At 38.7% G+C, this 22,428-nt stretch overlaps 1 protein-coding gene across 7 annotated transcripts in view; it reads right to left on the bottom strand.

The window, feature by feature from the left end:
- ATP2C1 (ATPase secretory pathway Ca2+ transporting 1) overlaps window positions 1–22,428 on the bottom strand; it is a 117,928-nt gene that overhangs the window by 3,994 nt on the left and 91,506 nt on the right. For all 7 annotated transcript variants that reach the window (XM_082459237.1, XM_082459236.1, XM_082459240.1 and 4 more), the window contains 9 exons: window positions 17,941–18,097; window positions 14,714–14,884; window positions 13,524–13,621; window positions 5,218–5,268; window positions 4,119–4,285; window positions 2,748–2,816; window positions 1,999–2,115; window positions 1,042–1,189; window positions 418–513 (listed from right to left, as the gene is read on the bottom strand). In XM_082459237.1, the coding sequence (XP_082315363.1) occupies window positions 418–513; window positions 1,042–1,189; window positions 1,999–2,115; window positions 2,748–2,816; window positions 4,119–4,285; window positions 5,218–5,268; window positions 13,524–13,621; window positions 14,714–14,884; window positions 17,941–18,097 (1,074 nt within the window). The remainder of the gene's footprint in view (window positions 1–417; window positions 514–1,041; window positions 1,190–1,998; window positions 2,116–2,747; window positions 2,817–4,118; window positions 4,286–5,217; window positions 5,269–13,523; window positions 13,622–14,713; window positions 14,885–17,940; window positions 18,098–22,428) is intronic.

Raw genomic sequence — 22,428 nt, 5'->3', positions numbered from 1 at the left:
CACTGATGGAAATAATGAGAAAAAGTTAATATGCACAAAACTGTTCCTGGACTTCTAACAATACTTGCTTCTATAATGAGGCTAATAACATCTTAGCAGAAGCCATGAGCTTTGTCCTATCCTCAGATAATGTTAACTTGAACCTATCATAGCTACAGATAATAAGAAAATGAAAAGAAGAAAAATCAGGTGATGACACCTGTGATTTACTTTGATGTCCTAGCCAAAGTTAAGGCTTATTTCCCCAAATGCCCCATCCCTCTTAGGACACATTTTGGAGGCACATGTTTGTAGGAAGGCTATATCCGGGGCTGTAACCATGGCTACAAAAGCAAGCAAAGCTAAAAACCCTGCCCACTTACAATTAGAGAGTACCCTACCCAATTGGATTAGTCAGCTAAGATCACCTAAGCATACCTGGGATCTGGAACTTAGCGCATTGAACATGTCAAAAAACACAAAGCATGTGAAGGTCATTGTTGTATCCCGAGGTGTTATCACATTGTCTCGCAGCTGTCGAGAGGAAAGAAGATTTTCAGCTGGCTGAATTTAATGAACAAATACTACATGCTTTTAAAGGGTTAATATTTTCTTCCTCTCAGAATGAAATAGCTTTAGTTTAAGATATAAAACATATAAGCAACCTAAATTTCCCATACACCATTTAAATAAGTCACCTAATAAATAGCTGTAGTCTACATAAAGTAAAAAGTCTTTTCCCAAACCATAAACTGGATATTAAAAGAACTTTTTTTGATGACATGGAAGTAGCTATATTAAAGACTCAGATTTTCTACCTTCTTCCCAAATTTTCATGTTAATTTTTATTGTATCTGATACTTCTCTGCAGATTTAAATAACTCTAATATATAAATCAGGAATTCTATTAACCCATAAATACTGAAATCAAGCTATTTTTAAATGTTTTTATTCTATTTTTGAAAAAGCTCTAACTTCCAGCCTTCTGCTTAATACACAAAAATAACCGAGTCCTACTGTACAGAATGAATATTAATAAAGCAGCTTATCCAGTGAGTATACCTCCCGCCAGAAGACAAACAAAGTCCCACAAACAATGATTATTGAGGAAACAAGTATTTTAAGTATCAGGTTTTTGGTCAAAATGCTGTCCTTCCAGTTGCGTGGAGGTTTACGAATGACATCTTTATCCACTGGTTCTACTCCAAGGCTTCAAAACAAACAGAAAAGTGAATTAAAGTTTTAAGTAAGATTTGGATTTATTACATTCACAACTTCATTGACCTCAATTATCCCGGAAACGAAATGTCTTCTTTTGGAAACAAAATGTTGAATCATGAAGAAAACCGTGGCTATGATCACTTGAAAATAACCAAAGATTTTATCACTCTTTCCTTTTTTGTTTATTTGGCACAGTTTGGGAGGGGACTGATAATCAAATTCAAAAAACTGCCCAATTTCATTTACATATAGCTTTACTTATTCCAAATATGGCCTGAAATATATGACCTACAAACTGGACTTTGAACTATCTTTCATGCAAGGAAGTTTCAACTAGGATAATTTGTTGTAATGGTCACTGACATGTATCACTCTGTGTTGGGAAAGCAACATCTAGGGGCCCATTATTATACAACAAGATACTTAGATGCTTAGGTCCTTCAATACTTTCCCAAAGTCTCTAAGACTGACAACAGAACATTGGTAACAGCACTAAAGCCAGAGATTTCTCCATTACAACCTATTCTAAGAAACAAAAAGCTTACTTCGAGGACGGGGACTGCAACTGTTCCCTCCTCTGTTCTCAACTTAAGGCTGGGCATCTAACAGCCTAAAAGCTCAGATCATAATGCATGAATGAGCACTCCAAGAGAATAAATGATATGCTCACATCACACAATTTATAACAAACACAATGCTGCAGAGATTTCCAACGCTATCCGTGATGAAGTCTTAGAGCTTAATTATCAGGATAGCATGCCATCCTTGTCTTTCTAATTTACATGAGAAAACTCTCACCTCTGAGCTGGAGGTCCATCCATAATAATATTGATCCACAAAATCTGCATGGCATTGAGAGGATTGGGAAAGTTCATTAATGTAGCCAGTGAGATTAAAGTTAACGCTGCTATACTCCTATCGAAAGAAAGAGTCATTTTAAAAAATGTGTCAGCATAGTATATAATTCTTGCTAATTTTATGAAATCACTTTCTTAGCATTTAAAACTCTCATGTTACTACTGTTCTTTTAAAGGAAGCCCGTATTTCCAAGTAAGCTACTGCTTCATTAGTGTGAATATTTTGAAGCTAAGAGTTAACCCTTATGATCCACAGCATTTTAATAAAGGACTTCCAAATAGAGGAAGAATTTTTTTTAAATTGAGTTCAGATAACAGTTAACAGTTTCAATGATATTTTTGTAACTGTTTTTTGACTACAGAAAAGCCCTTCTACTTTTGGAAAAATATACCAAGAAGAAACATTAAAATTTGACAACCCTTTCTTAGTTATTTCAGGGCTATTAAATAAGCCACAAAGGTTTATATATTTTGATGATGATACAGACAAATAATTATCACATTTAGAACCTCTTTATCATGCCATTTTTAGATTTAGGACAGAATTCAATTTTCACACTGGAAAACTTTTACATATGAACAACCCTCAGAAATAGAGCCCAGAAGCCTGTAGGCATTCTGCTTGAATTCTACTTTGCAAATAATTTATCTGTAAGACCCATAAGTTTGTCACAACTTCTTACAACTTACGTGCTCAGCTGGAATCTAACAAAATTTTTAATGTTATTATAAATCCCTTTACCCTCCTCAATTGCAGACCTGAAAGTTAAAAATAAAATTAGGTGAGAAAATATTATCACAGAAAAATGAGGATACATCAATACTGTGGAACTAATTTTGAAAACAAATTTCCAACTGATAAAACACATACATCAATAAGAGAATCTATTATTTTCTTCACATAATTAAAACTAGGAAAAAAAAAAAGGAAACACTACTGTGGCAAGGAATTGAAGTCTGGCCTGCTACACTCTACCCGAACTAATTTCACAACACAGTAATTTTTATTCTTAAAAAGGCATTTCAACATTAAAATCACATCTTGTGTTTCTACACAAGAGACAATAATACACATTTATAATACTAAAATAATGATCTTCTTTACCCCTCCAAGTTTATTTTTCTTCAAGATACAAGATGCATGCATGGTAAGGGGTTAATTTAATGTAGGTCAGAAATTAAATGGCAATGAGACATATAAAACTTATAGAATTTAAGCCATCTGTTTGTTGCTCCTACACACAATTAGATACATGTTGTACCAGAATTATAAAAAGAATATGGTTTACAAAGATTCATGTAAATTCTCTCATTCATTTTGCTCAACCTAGGAAAATATGTGTTTTATAAACATATTGCCCTATCTTCCAAGATTTTTATACAATTCTAAGAATGGAAATTAAGTATCTTATATCTTTTTAAGAGCCTAGCAATTCTGGGTCCTGAGGACCCACATGCTCCACTTGAGGCCACAATGGGTTAATGAGGCACACAGGGCATCACTGAACTAAGACTTAGATCATTCAAGAGGTGATTATCAAGTGACCTCCACCTGAACACTGCGAAACAACCAGCAGGTACTGCAGAAGAATCTTAAAGCAATTAGAAACTGTGGATGAAACAAATCTATTCAAATGATAAATTGCATCATTAGTAACATGAACAATTCCTGACATAAGGAAACAGATATGGATGGGATCTTTATTTATAATACTTACTGTAAGGCCAGGCACATGCTTATTCCTGTGAGCCTGAATTTAACTAGAATAAAGGCCACATGAAGGTTCACTGCTGTATCACAACACTAGTGGCCAGGAAATGCGACACTTGGCTGGTACTCAGTAATATTTCTTAAATGAATAGCCCTGCCATTTATTATGTCCATTCCATACAAATAATTTTCCCCCAAACTACACACTAGTACACAAAATAAGATTAATTAATCTAGTAAAAAAGTTTAGTTTATCCAATGTCTAAAACTGCTAAACTCTTTTCTATGAATGTGGTGCAAGAAAGGATGGGAGGAGACTCTGTGATGTGCATTCATTGAGGAAAACTTACATGATGGTTTGGAAATCATCATCCACCAGGATCATGTCTGCTGCCTCTTTGCAAACATCTGTGCCAGTCTGACCCATTGCAACTCCAATGTCTGCAGCCTTCAGAGCGACTGCATCATTTACTCCATCTCCTGTCATGGCCACAACTGACCCGTTCTTCTGCAGAGACTGGGGGCGGGAGGGGAGAAGCGGGAGGGAGGAGTTCTGATTAAAATGTTGCTTCCACACAGATAAGGGGATAAACAAATCCTCTCTCTTTTTCTTTCTCACATAATTAAAGACTGGAAATAAAACAATCACTTTTTCTATAAACTTCAATAAATATATGGAGGTCTTAAGATAAAGCTTAGAAAAAGTTGCCATTAATATTTCCATGTGTGAAAATTCTGTGTGTAAAGCCTGATGAAGAGTCAATTACACAGTTGTTCTCAGGGAAATTTTGTCTCCCAGGGGACATCTGGCAATGTCTGGAGACATTTCTGATTGTCATGACTTCAGGGATGCTACTGGCATCTAAAGGACAGGAGCCGGGGATGCTGCTAAACTTACAACACACTGGACAGCCCCTCACAATGAAGAATTATCCAGCCCACAGTGTCTCAGTGCCAAGGCCGAGAAACCGTGACCTCAGTACCATGGAGCACTACTGTGATTAGTAAGTCCATGAACTGATGGTACCATGTCAGCTGCTTTGTATGTATTTGACTAATATAAATAATCACAGCCCTTTAAACACTGTTCACACTCGCAAAACATTTTTTTCTTGCTGTGTTTATTCAGTTTCTAAGTAATTATTCCTATTCACACCGGGATGATTTGGCTATAGCCTCCTGTCAGAACATATTTCTACATTATTCAAATGTTTAAAGAAGGTTGTATTTGCAGATATTTCCTTAAAGTTTTCTTCTACATCTTCCTTTGCAAACTAAATTCTCTATTAATGTTTCCATCTCAGGCTTTAAAAAACCACCTGTTTTGCTTCACAATACTTCTGACTTTAATGCTCTATCAATATTCGCAGTAGTAATGCAAACATAATGAAAGACAAGCAGTAGCATTTTGGATACAGAGATAAAACAGTGTGATTCTTAGACACCCACCTTAATAATTTTCATCTTGTGCCTTGGACTAGCTCTGTAAAATACCGCAACCTGTTAAAACACGGGACACACTAAAAATCTTCAACATTAAGAAATATCAGAATAACCTATGCACTTATAACTAAGAATATTTTTTAAATTATCAATTTAAACTGTCTGTATTTTGCCACAGAGATCAAACTTAAGAATATGCCATACATTTGTTAGGACACTCATTTGACAGGGTCATTTCAAATTTTTAGGTACTATAAGAAATACACAATCTAAACAATTTACCCAGTTTATCCCATTATGTTTAAGCTCTGAAGAGAAAACAGCCTTATTCTTGAAACCTTCAGAGACAGACAAAGGAAAAACTCTCCTGCATCGGCTTCCTCGACACTGACACAACTAAAATGGCCTCTTCCCTTTGTCCTGTCTTCAGGAGATTTAAAGAACAGCTGCTTCTCAACGTCCCTCGAGCCTTTTTTTGTTAAGCACTATGAAGTGTCTGCGCATGCTCTTCTACTCAGGTTAATCCATCAGGCTCTCTCTCCTCCACTGTGTCTCCACCTGCTTATACCATCTTCTCTCTCCAAAGAATATATTTAATCCCTTTTCCTGATCCCATCTCCTGGTCTCCTGAAACCCTCCCACTGTGCCCCAGTCATCGACAAATCCCCTGGCCCTCCACTCTTACCCACACTGCTCTAACCTAATTTATCCACAAGACAGGGACTGTTCCCACAGTCCTCTCCAATAGCACCACCAGCAGAGCACAGAGGGGGCAGGTGCCCTCCATTCCCTTCTTCAGTCACACATCCTCGGCTCTGAACGTCACAGAAGACTGTACTTCACTCCCTGTGGTCAGTCACTGCTCCCGAGGCCACCCTCCATGTTTCACAGGAATTTGTAACCACTGCCTCCCATCAGTCTTTCCAACACCCCCGAGCCAGGTGACCTTAATACCCACGTAACCCACCATTCTCTTTCCTACTCTCCTAGAGGACGGGTCCACACTAGTTTTCTCTCCTCATGCTTCCAATTTATCCCCTTCCCCAGCCTCACTCTCAGCTGACAACCTTGTTTCCTGCTTCAAAGAAAACAGAGTCAGGAGAAAACTTCCACAACTCCCACCATCCAATAGCTGTATCCAGACAGTATCCCTCCTTCTCTCCTTTTACTACAAATGAACAAGGTGAATATGTTTCTAGTGCAGGTCAACTATCCCACCTTCTTACCAATCAGAAATTCTCCCTCCCTTGTATCAAAATTTTTCCCTTGCTGCTGCACCTTTACCATCATTATACAAACATGTTGTTATTCCTTCCATTTAAAGAAAAACAAAACCAAAAACTTCCCTTCCTATCTCAGCTGCTACCCTCCTTTCCCCTTCTCTTTATAAGCGAAACTCCTCTAGGGAGCTGCCTGTACTGCTGTCTCCCATCTCTCTCTTCCACTCTCTCCTGAATCCCTCCTAATTAGGCTGCTACCCCCACCCCTGCACTGAAAGCTCTAATCAAGAGCACCAAAGACTCCCCGCATTGCTGACACCAGTGCCGTCTCTCACGTGACTTAATCCCGCACGCAGCCGATTACTCCCTCCTCCTGAGGCGCCCTCTTCTCCTGGCTTCAGGACCACCCTACACGCTCCTGCTCCTCCTCCTACCTCGCCAGCGGCTCCTCTTGTGCAGGTTCCCCCAGGCCTCCCTGAAGTCTACACGTTGGAGTGTTCTAGAACTCAGTTCTTGGGCTCTTTATAATATAAGAGGTCTCTCCCTAGGGGATCTCATCCCACCTTAGAAATCTGGCTTTTATTTATATGCCTTTTTGTCTCTTCTGAAATCCAGATTGATAAAACTAATCCACCTACCTACTCCACATCTGCTCTTGGACATCCCACCTCAGACTTAAACATCCCAAACAGAACCCCTGTTACTTCCCCAAACACATGCTCCCTCACATCCTCTGCCAATGGCAAGTGCACTCTTGCAATGGCTCAGGCTCTAAATCTGGGGAGCCACCCTGATTCCTCCTCTTCTCCCACATGCCACACGCAGTTTGGCCCCATCCTCAAATATATCCACACTTCAACCTCCTTACTCAAACATCGAAACCCACTGCCAACACGCTCGGTTAAAAACATAAGTCAAACCACACTGTCCTCTGCTGAAAGCCCTCCAAAAACCTCCTGTCCCTCTCAGGACAACTGAATGGTGCCCAAGTCTTTTACTGTCCACCAAGCCCCACATGAAGTGCATGCTCCCCGGTTAGTCTTCTCTCCCCCCTGCACTACACTGGCCGCCTCACAGTTCCTGAAACATGCCAAGCACACTTCCCTTGAGGCCTCTGCCCTTGTGTTCCCTCGGATATTACACAGCCTGCCCCTTTCATCACACAGGACCTTCTCAGTGATGCCTTTCCTAGGCATGCTGTCTAAAGATCTCATCCTCTCCCCTGCTTTTGTCAGTGCTCTCCCCTCCTGCTCCCATACTACAGTGATTGTATTGTGTGCTTATCTTAAACCAGTATATTCCCCCCTTTTTAGGTGGAGAAAGACATAAAGATGAAAAGATTATTAACAGAGGAATTTTCAGTTACCCCCAAGTTTAGTCCCAGCTCTGTGATAAAATGATATAGTTCAATTTTTAGACACTTCTGTGTTTTTTTCTAATACCTAATTTCTTCAGGCCATAATTTTGTGTCACTAAATTTCAATATTTTCACTCAACCAAAAAGAATGACCTGCTAATCCTGGTGCTTTAAGTAGAATTTTTACTCTGTGCAATGTCATACTCCACATGAGTCTTATCTTAGACTATAAGCTCCATGAGGCAGAGATTTTGGCCCTGTACCTCCAGTGCTCTATAAACACATGTAAAATGAATGAATAAATGACTGAATCTTAGGACCATCATAAAGACTATTCCCAGGTTCTCTCCCAATTTTAATAGAGGTCTAAAAAACAAAAGAGGATTATTTTCTTAGGTAAAAAAATTCAGTTTAACTGTACTATCACATTACTGATTACCCTTAGTTCCTCTAGGTACCATGAATCACATAACTCATATGTGGAAAGCATTCTTCCTTTAAAAAGGTTCAAACTCCATTTGGAAACTCTTTAGCGTGTCTTTAAAAAGTACTAAACATACAGATGGTCAAAAGGCACGTGAAAAGATGCTCAACATTGCTAATTATTAGAGAAATGCAAATCAAAACTACAACGAGGTATCATCTCACACCAGTCAGGATAGCCATCATTAGGAAGTCTACAAATAATAAATGCCAGAGAGGGTGTGGAGAGAAAGGAACCCTCCTACACTGTTGGGGGGAATGTAAATCAGTGCAGCCACTATGGAGAACAGTATGAAGATTCCTTAAAAAACTAAAAACAGAGCTACCATATGATCCTGTAATCCCACTCCTGGGCACGTATCCAGAGAAAACTGTAATTCGGTAAGATACATGTACCCTAATGTTCACTGCAGCACTATTCATAATAGCCAAGGCATGGAAGCAACCTAAATGTCCAGCGACAAATGAATGGATAAAGAAGATGTGGTATATATATATAATGGAACATTATCAACCATAAGAAAGAATGAAATCATGCCATTTGCAGCCACATGGATGGACCTAGAGATTATCATACTAAGTGAAATCAGGCAGAGGAAGACAAATATCACATGATATTGCTTATATGTGGAATCTAAAAAACAAACAAAAAAACCCATCAAAGTGATACAAATGAACTTATATACAAAAGAACTTATATGCAAAACAGAAATAGACCCACTGACATAAAAATCAAACTTATGGTTACCAAAGGGGAAAGAGGGGGAGGGTAAATTAGGAGTTTGGGATTAACAAATACACACTACTATATATAAAATAGATAAGCAACAAGGACCTACTATATATTGATAACACAGGTAACTATACTCAATATTTTGTAATAACCTATAAGGGAAAATAATCTGAAAAAAAAGATATATATAGGGACTTCCCTGGTGGTCCAGTGGTTAAGAATCCACCTTCCAATGCAGGGGACGCAGGTTTGATCCCTGGTCAGGGAACTAAGATCCCACATGCTGCGGGGCAACTAAGCCCCCATGCTGTAACTACAGAGCCCACACGCTCTGGAGCCCATGTGCTGCAACTAGAGAGAAGCCCGCACACTGCAACAAAGAGCTCATGCGCCGCAACGAAAGATCCCATGGGCTGCAAATAAGACCTGACACAGCCAAAAATAAATAAATAAATTAAAAAGTGTTCACTTAAAAAAGATATACATGTATGTATAAATGAATCACTTTGCTATACACCTGAAACAAACAACATTGTAAATCAACTACACTTGAATTAAAAAAAATTTTTAAATAAAATAAAAAGGACTAAGCTGCATACATATTTAAAATGTACTGGTTACCTTCTAAGTGAAAATTCTACATTACTGCTGAAATTAATCACGTAGCACACAGCACTGAGCATCTAGCAAAGACTGTGGATTTTACAGAATTTTTTACAAGAGCATCTAGCAAAGACTGTGGATTTTACAGAATTTTTAAATAAACGGCTAATTACTAATTACAAATACTCAGGTTGTACAGAGTAAAATTTTGCCTTTGTTCCACTACAAATCATTCAAACCACTGCAAATCACTCCTTTACAGCCAATGCAGCTTATCACTGACAATGGCAGTAAGGATAACAAACCAACTGTTGGGCTGAAAACATACCTCTTTTGTATAGTAACAAATTACTTTGGCATGCATCCAGTATACCTATTACTTGATATAGATTTCAGCATTTCAAAGCTTTGATGGCAACTCAAAAATAAAAGCAGTTTCTTTGAGACTAAGCAGATCTCAATGCAAAGCTGAAGAATCATGTAGAATATAATATTGCACGGAGTAAAAATTCTCCTTAAAGCATCAGGACTAGCAGGTCAATCTTTTTGGTTGAGAAAAAATATTGAAATTTAGTGACACAAAATTATGGCCTGAAGAAATAAGGTATTAAAAAAAAAAAAAACAGAGAGAAGTGACTAAAAACTGAACTATATCATTTTATCACAGAGCTAGGATTAAACTTGGGGGTAACTGAAATTCCTCTATTAATGATCTTCTCACCTTTACGTCTGTTTCTCTACCTAAAAGGTGGGGGAATATACTGATTTAAGATAAGCACACAATATAATCACTGTAGTATGGGAGCAGGAGGGGAGAAGACAGAATGAGGACAACAGGATGGTAAAAGGACAATGGGCAAGAAGTAGAACTCTGTCAGCAAAGAGAGAGTTCAGGGAATATTATGGAGGGAAAGGGAGAAAGGCTGTGTATTTTCAGAAGGAACCTGAAAGAGGAATTTTCTCTTCTCATGGGTCCATCTTTTCGGTGTCATATTTGTGGTCAGCACTCACGGTTCTTTTGATCAACATTAACAGAAAGTAAGTTATGAAGAGAAGAAAGTAGGTAAATATGAAAAGGAGAGGCTAATGGAAAAAAATTATTCCTGGCATTAAAATAACCTCCCAAAGGTCCCCAAATCTTCCAGAACAGATTAAAAGATATCTGATGCATTGAAATAAGTATTGACAACATACCAAAAATTAAACAGCACACGAATTGGGATTTTATTATAGGGACTTGGTTAATAGGTTTGGTAAAAACAAAAATGGAGGCAGTGCTATAAAAAACAAACAAGAAAAGAGAATGTCCATTTTATCAACAGGAAATGTAGAACACACTCAAGAAATCATAAACAAAAAACACTGAGAATTCCCAGATGGACTTTATAAATAATTAAGCAAAATTCAGTTTCCATACTACTTTCTAACTGGCTCTAGGTCAAAAGGACAGAGAAATGTTGAGGGATTTGGAATGTGTGACAGAATTATGGAAACAGGAAAGCCAAAAGACGTTTTAATGAGGAACAGAATTCATTAATATGATTTTTAATACATGTGGGAAAACCTCAGTGAGCTGGCAATTTAGAAGAAAAGTTTTGTTTTGTTCAAACACTAATAAAAGAAAAACTTTTCAAAATGATCTAAAGTAAAAGCAATAAGACCAAGATTTAAGAGTTACATGAACACAAGATAAAAATAGGAAAAAAGACAAAGTAGGGGTTGTGGGGACTAAAGGACCTAAAGGAAAGAAAAGACTTGGGTTTTCAAAAGACATGATAAACCTGAAAAAAGTGCTGGTATTTATGGAATTCCTCCTCAGAGCAGGATGACTCTAAGCAATTCAATGAGCTTTCCTCTTTGAATAGCATCAGAGCATCTGCCATAATTGATGCACAAAAACTCTTATTTGAAAATGACCAATGATGTAATCTGTCCGGGCTGATGATGCAATTTGTAACTTACTTCTTCCTTCCCTAACTGCCTTTACATTGGTTTTCAGAGTTCATTAGCATTTTTATCAGAGAGCCGGAGAGTGAACTGAAGAAAGCAAATAAAATGAAATTTCAAATCTGTCCAATGTCACTACTTGTTAGCATCTCTGGGAGAAGGTTTGGAAGAAAAGGTTGAACAAAGGTTAATGGGAAAATGTTTACTAAATGTAAATACCCCCAGGGAACTTAATACAGGAATTATTCTTTCAGAAATAAATGTCAGGAAGAAACTATCAGGATAGGACACACACACACACACACACACAGAGTCCTGTTCAAATATGGAAACACCTACCCCACTAAATCTAAAACAAATCAGACACCCACACTGCTCTCAGATGCTCTGAAAGGGCATTTCAATGAAAAAAAAAAGGACAGTCTTTTCAACAACCAGTACTGGAACAACTGAACACCCATACATAAAACAAATGAACCTTAACCCACTTCTCACACATAGACAAAAATAATTCAAAAAGGATCACAGATGTTAGGTAAAACCTAAAAGTATGAGACTTCTATTAAAAAAAAAAAAAAAAAAAACAGGAAAAAATCTTTGTGACCTTGGGTTAGGCAAAGAGTCCTTAGATAACATATCAAAAGCATGATCCATAAAAGAAAAAAATGATAAACTGGACTTCACCAAAATTTAAAACTTCTGTTCTTTAAAAGACAATGTTAATAGAATAAAAAAATAAAACCACAGACTGGGAAAAAATATTTTCCAATCAAATATCTGATAAAGCACTTTTATCCATAATATATAAGTAACTTTCAAAATTCAAAAATAAAACATTTTTTAAAAATAGGCAGGGTAGACTGTTCACTAAAGAAAATATATGAATGGCAAATAAGCACATGAAAAGGATACACAAAATCATTAGTTGTGAGGGAAATGCAAATTAAAACCACAATAAGATACCATGATACACCTATTAGAATGGGCATGGGGAAACTGACAATGCCATGTGCTGGTGAAGATATGAGCAATTAGACCTTTCAAACATTGCTGGTGGGAATGCAAAACGATAAAACCACCTTGTAAAACAATTTGGCACTTTCTTACAAAGTTAAACATACATAACCATATGACTCAGCAATTACTCTTAGGTATTTATCTAAGAGAAATGAATATTTATTTTCATACAAAACCTATATACAAATGTTTAGAGTAGTTGTAATCATAATCAGCAATAACTGAAAATAATCCAAATGCCTTTAAACTGGTGCATAGGTAACACACACCCAATACAGTGGAATACTACTCAGCAATTAAAAATGCATTATGCTAAGTCAAAAAAGCAGATTCAAAGCCCTCATACTATATGCCTCCATTTTTAGAGCATTCTGGAAAAGGCAAAACTATAGCGACAGAAAACAAATCGACGGCTGCCAAGCAGTGGAAGCAGAGGGAGGAGCGGACCACAACAAGAGGATGTGGGGTGGGAGGAACCTGTACCCGACTGTGTGGTGGTTACGAGGACCACACACATTTGTCAAAACTTAGGGCGGTACATTAAAAAGGAAGACGTTTACTGTTTGCAAATGATACCTCAATTTTTTTAAAAGCATTATATATGCATTCAATTAAAATAGAACACAAGGGTAAGAGGTATGAAGTGATGGTCTCTCTCCACTCTGTACTTTATAAATACAAAACACCACTGTTAATTTCCACAGTACCTTCCTCAGAGGAAACTTGGCTCTTGCTAAAGTACTGATATTCCTAACAATCACATCATAAATACTCTCAATTATAAGACCGATTTCAATGATAAGATTTCATCTCATGATCTGGACCAACGAATCTGGGGGTCATGTCCCAACTGTTTTCAAATGTTTCAAACAGCTTCATTAACACAGCAGCAGAAATGGTCTATCACCTAGAATAAGGCCTTTCAGTCTGAAAGGCTCTGGTTTAGGCCTACCTTTGGCACCATCTGTGAAAGCTGCTGGACATCCATTGCATCTATTTCTTCTCCTGAGACTGACTGGGAGGTTTTGGAATATAATCCCAGACGACTAGCTGAAGTGAAATGGGAAAGAAAACATAATTAACCAAATTGGTTTTGCTTGATAGGCTAGTCAACATAATGCTCACTTAATATGATTTGTTAACTCACTTTCTCTTTAAGTATAAAATGTCTTTGTATCAAGGGATCACAAGACAGACTACGATAAGACAAACAGAACTGAATTAGTAAAAAGTGTGGGGTTTTCTGTTTGACTTCTTGATTTTTGTTTAAATTTAAGAATAAAGAGTTTTCACAATTTAACCCACCACACCTAAGAACTGAAACAAGGCCAAGCAGGTTCTGCTTGGGAGCTCAATTTTAATGAAGATCAGAGTGCATTTTAAATAAAGTAAACAAAGCCAGGCAAAATGGTGGCTCATCTGTGGTATCATGTAGTTGTATGTAAATGAAAATAAATGTTGAGAAGTTTCTCTAGAAACAATCTTCCCAACAATATGTTTCCAGTGACATATTTTTCTTAGATCACATAAAGTGTGAAATTCCTGTCTCAGTCTCTTTCCATATTAATAAGATAAGAATTAATGAACTTTAGCAAATTTTAAATTTATAAGTATGAATTATAGTTTACAGGTTCTGGGAGATTACCTTCCATGTCCATTTTATTTCCCTATACTTGTTAAGTAATCTTAAACAGCATTCAAACAACATAGGCATATATGTATTAGACAACAGAAATACAGACACAAGTTATTTTCTTTCAAATTAGGTACAAAGTCAGCTTTTAAAAAATTATACTCAAGTTGAAAGAAAAAACTAAATTTCATATTCTCTTTCACATTCATGATCTAGTGCTTTTTATCTGTCAGCATAGTGGACTATGAGGTTAAAAATAATCAACTATTCTTTTGTAAATAAAATGTGATTTCACAAGCTTTAGTTATTTTCGACTAATAGTATTATTTTTTTTAACTAAAATAAAATTTTGCCCACAATTTTATAGAGTATGAGCAAACAAAAGCATCAATTTTAACCATATAACTCAGTATTATGTAAACACACTTCATGTCAAATGATTCACAGAACTATGCACTGCAGTAATTTAAGAAAAACTATGGAAAACAAAGGAAGCAGCCTAGTTATACCGATTGCAATTGCAGTCTCCTGTGAGTCTCCAGTAATCATTTTTATTGACACTCCCGAGGCAATGAGTGTTGTAACTGCTTCTTTCACACCAGTTCTAGGAGGATCAATGATTCCCACCAGGCCAAGGAACGTCAGTTGTCCCAATTCAGGACCAGAAGCCAAAGCAAGAACTTGGGAAATAATAATAAAATCCGAAAAAGAAAATGTGAATCACAAAACCATTAGAATTTACTTTACGAAAGCTGGAGACCATAACACTTCTCAGGTAAATGACTTAAGACTACAATGTCATTGTGGTAATTACAGAAACTCTAAAAATCAAAATTACTACATGCAAAGATATTCTAGTTTAATGGTTCTCAATATGGGGTTGCTTTAACTTATTAAAAATTAAAAAGAATACGACTAAAGAACTGTTAAGCAGAGAAGGCAAGCGAGGAGCAAATGAGAAATGTTTTCACATAGCAAACACATGCAGCTCCTTTCAGCAGAAACTACTGACTCTTAAGAAAAATACAATTAATTATTTGGAAAACTATAGGTTTGTTGAGCTTTTTTTTTAATTTTTTAAAAAATAGATTTGTTTTATTTATTTATTTATTTTTTGGCTGCGTTGGGTCTTCCGTGGCTGTGCACGGGCTTTCTCTAGTTGCCGAGGGCTTCTCACTGCGGTGGCTTCTCTTGTTGCGGAGCACAGGCTCCAGGCGCACGGGCTTCAGTAGTTGTGGCGCACGGGCTTAGGTGCTCCGCGGCATGTGGGATCTCCCCGGACCAGGGCTCGAACCTGTGTCCCCTGCATTGGCAGGCAGATTCTTAACCACTGCGCCACCAGGGAAGCCCCAGTTTGTTGAGCTTTAAAGTCAATTTTAAACAGACACCTTTGAAGGTGGCTTCTCCTAATGTATTTTCATCTTTCCATCTTATAGGCCTCCAGAACAATTCAATAGCTTGAAGAGAAAGCTATGTTAATTATATACAACATGTAATAATTTTGTACCCAAGAAACTCTGGGAGGTAAAGTTAATTTGTAAAGTGATTGTAAAACCACTAATACCAACAATAGTTTATATTCTTTCACTCTTTCTGTAACATTAATAGGATTTTCTTATTTGTTACTTTGATTCTCTTAAAACTATATAAATAATACCACCATACCATCATTTATAGTTAGTTTCCTGTCATCCTTGGGAACTTATATAGCACAAAGCACCGTTCATTTCCAAATACCATTTAGCTTTTTCTCAGAATTCTGGAACCTCTGGTAGCTACCTTATGAGCCAGAGGGATGTGTCTCCATCCGGGAAATTATAAGACTGAACAAGTTACCAAAGAAAACACACCAAAAAAAGCACACAAACTAAACATATGTATCTCACAGGGAAACTGAAAAGTCCCAGAGAGATCACGGGAAGTATCCATTCTTATTCAAACAGAAGGTATGAAGGATGAGATACATTTGGAAAACCATGGTTAGAGGCAAATGACTTCTATTTGTCCAATGTATGAGTCATACCTAACTATTTACGTAGATGTGAGCCCCAAACGCTTTCACTCTGGAGAGAATGAGCCACTTGACAGTCCCTGGTGTTGGAACAGAGGCAGATGGCAACAGAAGGGGGGCACTGAGTATCAATCTGTGTGTCAGCAAATCCTAAGAAAGGGACACCAGCTCCTGGCACTCTCAGTGAAGGGGTGGTATTAGCCCAGACGTCAGTATCCTGTATTTATTTGTTTGCTTCTTTAGCACAAATGAAGATCTATTGTTACTGTTTGGGACAAAGGTATGTAGACCTTTTCTGTGTGGAGGGTCCCCAACTTCCTCCTTTATATGTAAAACATAAAAACGAAACGTACTCCAATTTTAAAATTAACATGTATTTTAAGAAACTTGAGTTTTATAAAGTATAAAATAAGTTCATATCAAGTTAAACTTAAAATCTTTATTCATTTATTCTTTACTCTTCATTATGGTAACTTGAGCGGGAGGAGGAAAATGGAGCATAAGCAGAGAAGAGGAAAAGATGTGAAGCAAGGGACAAATGCCCAGAACGTTTCCCAAAGCCCTGTGAAACAAAGATGTTCTCCTCCACCAAGTCTTGTTGATTTCACAATGTTACCACACCAAACCACACATGCACAAAGCTCCACAATCTTTCAGATGAAGAGAATTAGTCAAAAAAAAAAAAAAAAGTGTGAAACCTCTGTTACAAAAATTAAGGAAAACAGGGAGCACATACCAGACCTTTAAGACTCTCTAAATGCAAGCCAACTTTGAAACCCTTTTGCTGTGAGCTGCTATGAATAACAAAACACTGCCCTCAAATGAAGCCACAAGAATACCTTTCTAAACCTATCTTATTATAAGAGCAGAAGTCCTGTAAATCTATCCAAAAGTTCTATCCCACAGAAAGCCCTTGCTTAAGTGAGCCATGAATAAGAAGAATACTTTTTATATACTTGTTTCCTGCTCCCAGGAACTGTGGTGCTTGACTTCCATTTTGTAAATAACAATAAAATTAAGGAAGCCAACTCTTCCAATTTCCTTGAGAAAGACTACATAAGTGCACGGGTGGGTGTGTGTGTGTGTATTCCCCACAAGCCAGAAGGTAAAAACCAGGTACAGCCCCAAGCCCTGCTCTTCAACCCTACATACACACGATGTCCCTAGAAGAAGCGGCCGATGTGTGTGTGCACAGCAGACCCCCTTTCCCTGTCACCGTCCAGTCAGCAGCATTTCACAAGGCAGAGTCTGGGCACCTCTTTCCTCACTGGTGATCGGCAAGGGAAGGAGTCAGCAGATGAGGAACAAGTAAGTAACCACCTCGGTTTAAAGAGTTAGAGGCCTAAGTCTTTTAATATTTAGGAAAGTATTTTAGATTAACAAACAAGACCCAGTGATAACATAAGGAAGGAGTAACATCACCTTACTTCTATCTATCACCCTTCCCACAAGTTAAACGTATCTAAAATAAAATTTCTATCACCTGCTCAGAGACCACTGCAGGTCTGTAAGAACTAGAGATTTCATATTTTGCTACATTCCCAACTTTTTATGTTTTGGAAACATAGAAACAATTAGCCAACTAAAACCTAACACTTCAGAAATGGCAGGCTTCTACGAACCCTGGAATAGAGCTGTGCAGCTCAGATGCGAAGCATGAATTCATCTGCAATTAAAAGAAGGCATTACCTCTCCACCTAGGGGACTGTGCTGAAATGGCCTTACCTCTGAGCCCTGCAGAGCCCATCTGGGCCTTCTCTTGTTGGTACAGATCTCTCTGCTGCTGGGTGAGTGTCAAGGTCTGCCCTTTGCTGTGATATGTAGTACAATACTTAATCACCTGTTCATAAGCACCCTTCATAAAACAAATCTCTGGTCTGTCCTAAGAAGAAAAAACACAGCAAATAAATTCAAGTTAATTTCAATTTGTATGTATCTGCCGTTGGAATCAAAAACAAGTGGCATGCATTCCCATAATCCCCAGGGAAGTTACTCAAGCCTAAGGCTTTGAATAGCACCTGAACTCTGAAGATTAAAAGCTCACATGGGAGTTTTCTGCATCCTCTTTAGAACACAGCATCTACTCCACACCCTCAGCCCCACACTGAAGGCAAGGCTACACTCAGCTCCGCACTAGGCACTCTGAGCTCACGATGTAACAGGAAAGGGAAAAAGATCTAACGTCAGCCCACAAGCAATGGTTCAGGCTTTCTACTACTGCTATTATATGTATACATGTGACCCCATTTAATTCTCACAGCCACCTTGCAATTATGGGTATTATCAGACTTTTTATTTTTTATTTTTTACCCTAATAAAGTAATAAACAAAAACTTACAATGAGAACCCACAGTCCCCTGCCCAAACCTCCTCACCTCCAGTCCTACTCCACAGAGGCAAACCAATTTTATTTTTTTTTTATAAATTTATTTATTTATTTTATTTATTTTTTGGCTGGGTTGGGTCTTCGTTGCTGTGCATGGGCTTTCTCTAGTTGCAGCAAGCAGGGGCTACTCTTCGTTGCGGTGCACGGGCTTCTCATTGTGGTGGCTTCTCTTGTTGCAGAGCACGGGCTCTAGGCGCGTGGGCTTCAGTAGTTGTGGCACACGGGCTCAGTAGTTGTGGCACATGGGCTTAGCTGCTCCGCGGCATGTGGGATCTTCCTGGACCAGGGGTCTTGAACCCATGTCCCGTGCATTGGCAGGCGGATTCTTAACCACTGTGCCACCACAGAAGTCCGAGGCAAACCAATTTTAACTCTCTTGGTTGTTTTCTTTGGTATTTATCTTCATGTTTTTAATTTTTTTATATATATAATTTATTTATTTCTGGCTGCATTGGGTCTTCGTTGCTGCACGCAGGCTCAGTAGTTGTGGTGCACGGGCTTAGTTGCTCCACGGCATGTGGGATCTTCCCGGACCAGGGCTTGAACCCGTGTCCCCTGCACTGGCAGGCAGATTCTTAACCACTGCATCACCAGGGAAGCCCTTAATTATGTTTTTATTGCTACTTGTTCATGTACCAATTTTATACTCTGTCTACTGTGACAGGTGATCGTCTGGCCACCCCCACTATCTATTCCTTCTCCTCACTGTTGTAATACATGCAGAGCAAAACTCACCGGTATTCTGCTCACTTTCTAACTCCTCACTGCTGAGCCAAGTGGCCACCAGAGCAGTTCACAAACATCCCAGCTCTCCTTGGAGGCACACGGTAGAAATGTATTTCCCTGCACCTCTTACCACTTTGAAGTCAGATGTGATTTGCTTTGGCCAATAAACATGAGCAGTACTTGTGTTACTTCCAAATGGCAATTTAGGAACCAGTGCATAACGTGGTCCTCCTCTGCCTTGGTACGACAGTGTGAGCGCACATTGAGAGGAGTGTCCATCTCTGTGGTCCCCAAGTGATGAGCAGTAACCAGATGTTACGGGGAAATAGGCAGCAGAAAGGTACGATGTTGTTTCCATGGCCTACAGAAGCCCAATATATTTCTTCCTGTTCAAGTTTTATCTTTCATAAAGTTAGTAACTGTCTTTTTTTATTTGCTTAGTTTTTCTTTACACCTATTACTCATTATTTCCCAAGCTCCTCTATGTCATATAAAGCCTTTCTCAATGTATTTTTCACATGATCCAATAAGCAGGTAAGCCATTACTCCCGTATTATGACTGAGACCTCCCTCCTCGGGCTGTGCTCTCCTTTCCTTTTCTAGTGTGAGCTGGCTCATCTCCAGGCTTGCTGCATGACTGGCATCCAGGAGCTTCCCTTCACCCCTCTGCTGGTTAGAACTCACGAGGTTCTAAGTCTCCCTGTTCCTTGATTTATACTCTTACCTTGGAATAACACATCCATCAGTATCTAAGAAAAGCTGTGTGGGCTATACACTTTGAGGCTTGTGTGGAAACATTTTTATTTTACCCCCACATATGTAAGCTCAGCTGGGAAGAGATCTCCTCTCAGTTGAAGGCTTTCCTCTATCATCTTCCAGCCTCCAGTGTGCAGTGCCGCATTTGGAAAGTCCTAAACTTTGGTGTAGGACCTCCCCCCTCCTTGCCCTTCCTCCCACCCCACAATCTCTGGAAGCTTTTAGAGTGCTAAGTGCCCTCAAATTACTTGATCGTGGGCCTTGGTGTGTTTATTCTCTCTCGCCCACCCCTCTTTAACATACATATTGTGCTGAGCAGCTGGCGGGCAATTTTATCCTAGAAGCTGAAGTTCTTCCTCTAGAAAATTTCCTGATGTTATTTGCTAAAATCTTCCCATTTTCTGTCACCATTATTAGGTGGATATTGGATCTCCTACATCAATTTTCTGATTTTTACACCTTACCTTTTATATTGTCCACCTCTTTGACTTTTCTACTTTTTGATAGATTCTTTGACTTTATTTGAAAAACATTCTATTTAAAGTATCCTGGTGTCATTTTTTACGGTCTTTGGAAATTTTCTTCAGCATCCAGCACTATCTTTGTTTCTCTGAGACCCTTTTCTCTGTTGGCTTGGTCTGTGTCTTTCATACTGAAGGCTTTCCCCAAGTACCTCACAATCCCTGTCTGTCCACTTACATTCAAGACCAAAGCAAATAAAGGTCTAGAAACTCCATGGGCACTGCAGGGTTTATCAACTGGTGGCCCTCACAGTAGAGTGACAAGACGAAGGCCAGGAGCAGGTAAACTCTACCAATGAACGAAGAGCTAGCTTAGTTAGGACTACTCCATGCTGTAGGGATCTCCCTGGGACCAGTCAGCTTCTCTAAAACTCTTCAATCTTCTGACTTGGAGAATGAGGATATGGGGATACCTACCTGCAAGCATTCTGAGAAAGTGGAGTTAGGACCTAGGACCTAGGCTTGCCCTTAATCACCCTGTGTTTAGTCTTACACCTTAATTCTGCCTTCCACTCTTGTCTCCAAGATGACATTTCTGGTCTGGCCTCAAGAAACAGAAAAGTAAGTGGGGGAGTTCTATTGGTTCCTTATTAGAATTTTAACCTGATCTCCTCTTTTTAGCCCCATGCCTTAGGCCCCACCTTCAAAGATACCTGTCCCCCTAAGTCTTTCCCATACTTTCTCTTTTTTAGTTTATCTTTTATTCGTTGGTTGTCATTTTGGTAGGTTCCAGGGAGAGAGCAGAGATGAATGCAGATTGTCATGTTCAAATGAAAGTCCTCTAAAGACAAACTATTTGAGCCTGGGGCTGTTTTTTGTTTGTTTGTTTGTTTATGGCTGCGTTGGGCCTTCGTTGCTGCACGCAGGCTTTCTCTAGTTGCGGCGAGCAGGGCTACTCTTCTTTGCAGTGTGCAGGCTTCTCATTGCGGTGGCTTCTCATTGCAGAGCAGGGCTCTAGGCACACGGGCTTCAGCAGTTGCAGCACGCAGGCTCAGCAGTTGTGGCGCACAGGCTTAGCTGTTCCGTGGCATGTGGGATCTTCCTGGACCAGAGCTCAAACCCCTGTCCCCTGCGTTAGCAGGTGGATTCTTAACCACTGTGCCACCAGGGAAGTCCCGTGGGGCTGTTTTTAAATTGGTACATTTTTCATATCTGTGCCAGGCTGACCTCTTCTAAATCCTGAGTCAGGTCAGCGGGTTTGGGTTTTGTTAGTTACATCGGTTGATTTTGTTTTCTAAGAGAAACTCTTCAAGTCAGCAAATGGAAAGAATAATCACGCCCTTGCTATACTTATATCCCGCCACTCCCTACCCCTACCCCCAACTGAAAAGAGTCAATGTACAACTATGGTGAGATTAGATTCAAAACTGCTGAAGTCAAATCTTCAAACTTACATGAGCCACATTATCTTGAAGTAGTGTGTGACCATATATAAAATGTAAAGAAATACACCTTCCAAATAAACTCATATACATATTCTTGCTATGTAACTATATAGACAAGGGACATCAGCTAAAAATTACCTAACTCTGATGCAATTTTTGAAAGCTTTACATTACAAGGTTTAAAGTAACAGGCATTTTATTTTTATAGTTTTGTTTCCAACTGTCTCCCTTCCCTGAAGTTTATAAAAGTTCCTTTAAAGACTAAACAGAAATCTTTTTTCCCCTCATCATCAGAGTTCCTGGCACAAGTTCAATGTAGAGCAATTTAAAACCAATGTTTCCTACTTATTATGGGCAAGGGGGAATCCTCTCACTAATTCCCATCTACAGAGATGTAACTGGTTTCTAATGTTTGCTCACAGGTAAAAACACATAACCG

Source organism: Balaenoptera physalus (genome assembly GCF_965194825.1).
Source record: "Balaenoptera physalus genome assembly, chromosome: 4".
Taxonomy (NCBI): Eukaryota; Metazoa; Chordata; class Mammalia; order Artiodactyla; family Balaenopteridae; genus Balaenoptera; species Balaenoptera physalus.
This window is presented reverse-complemented; position numbering and strand designations above follow the sequence as displayed.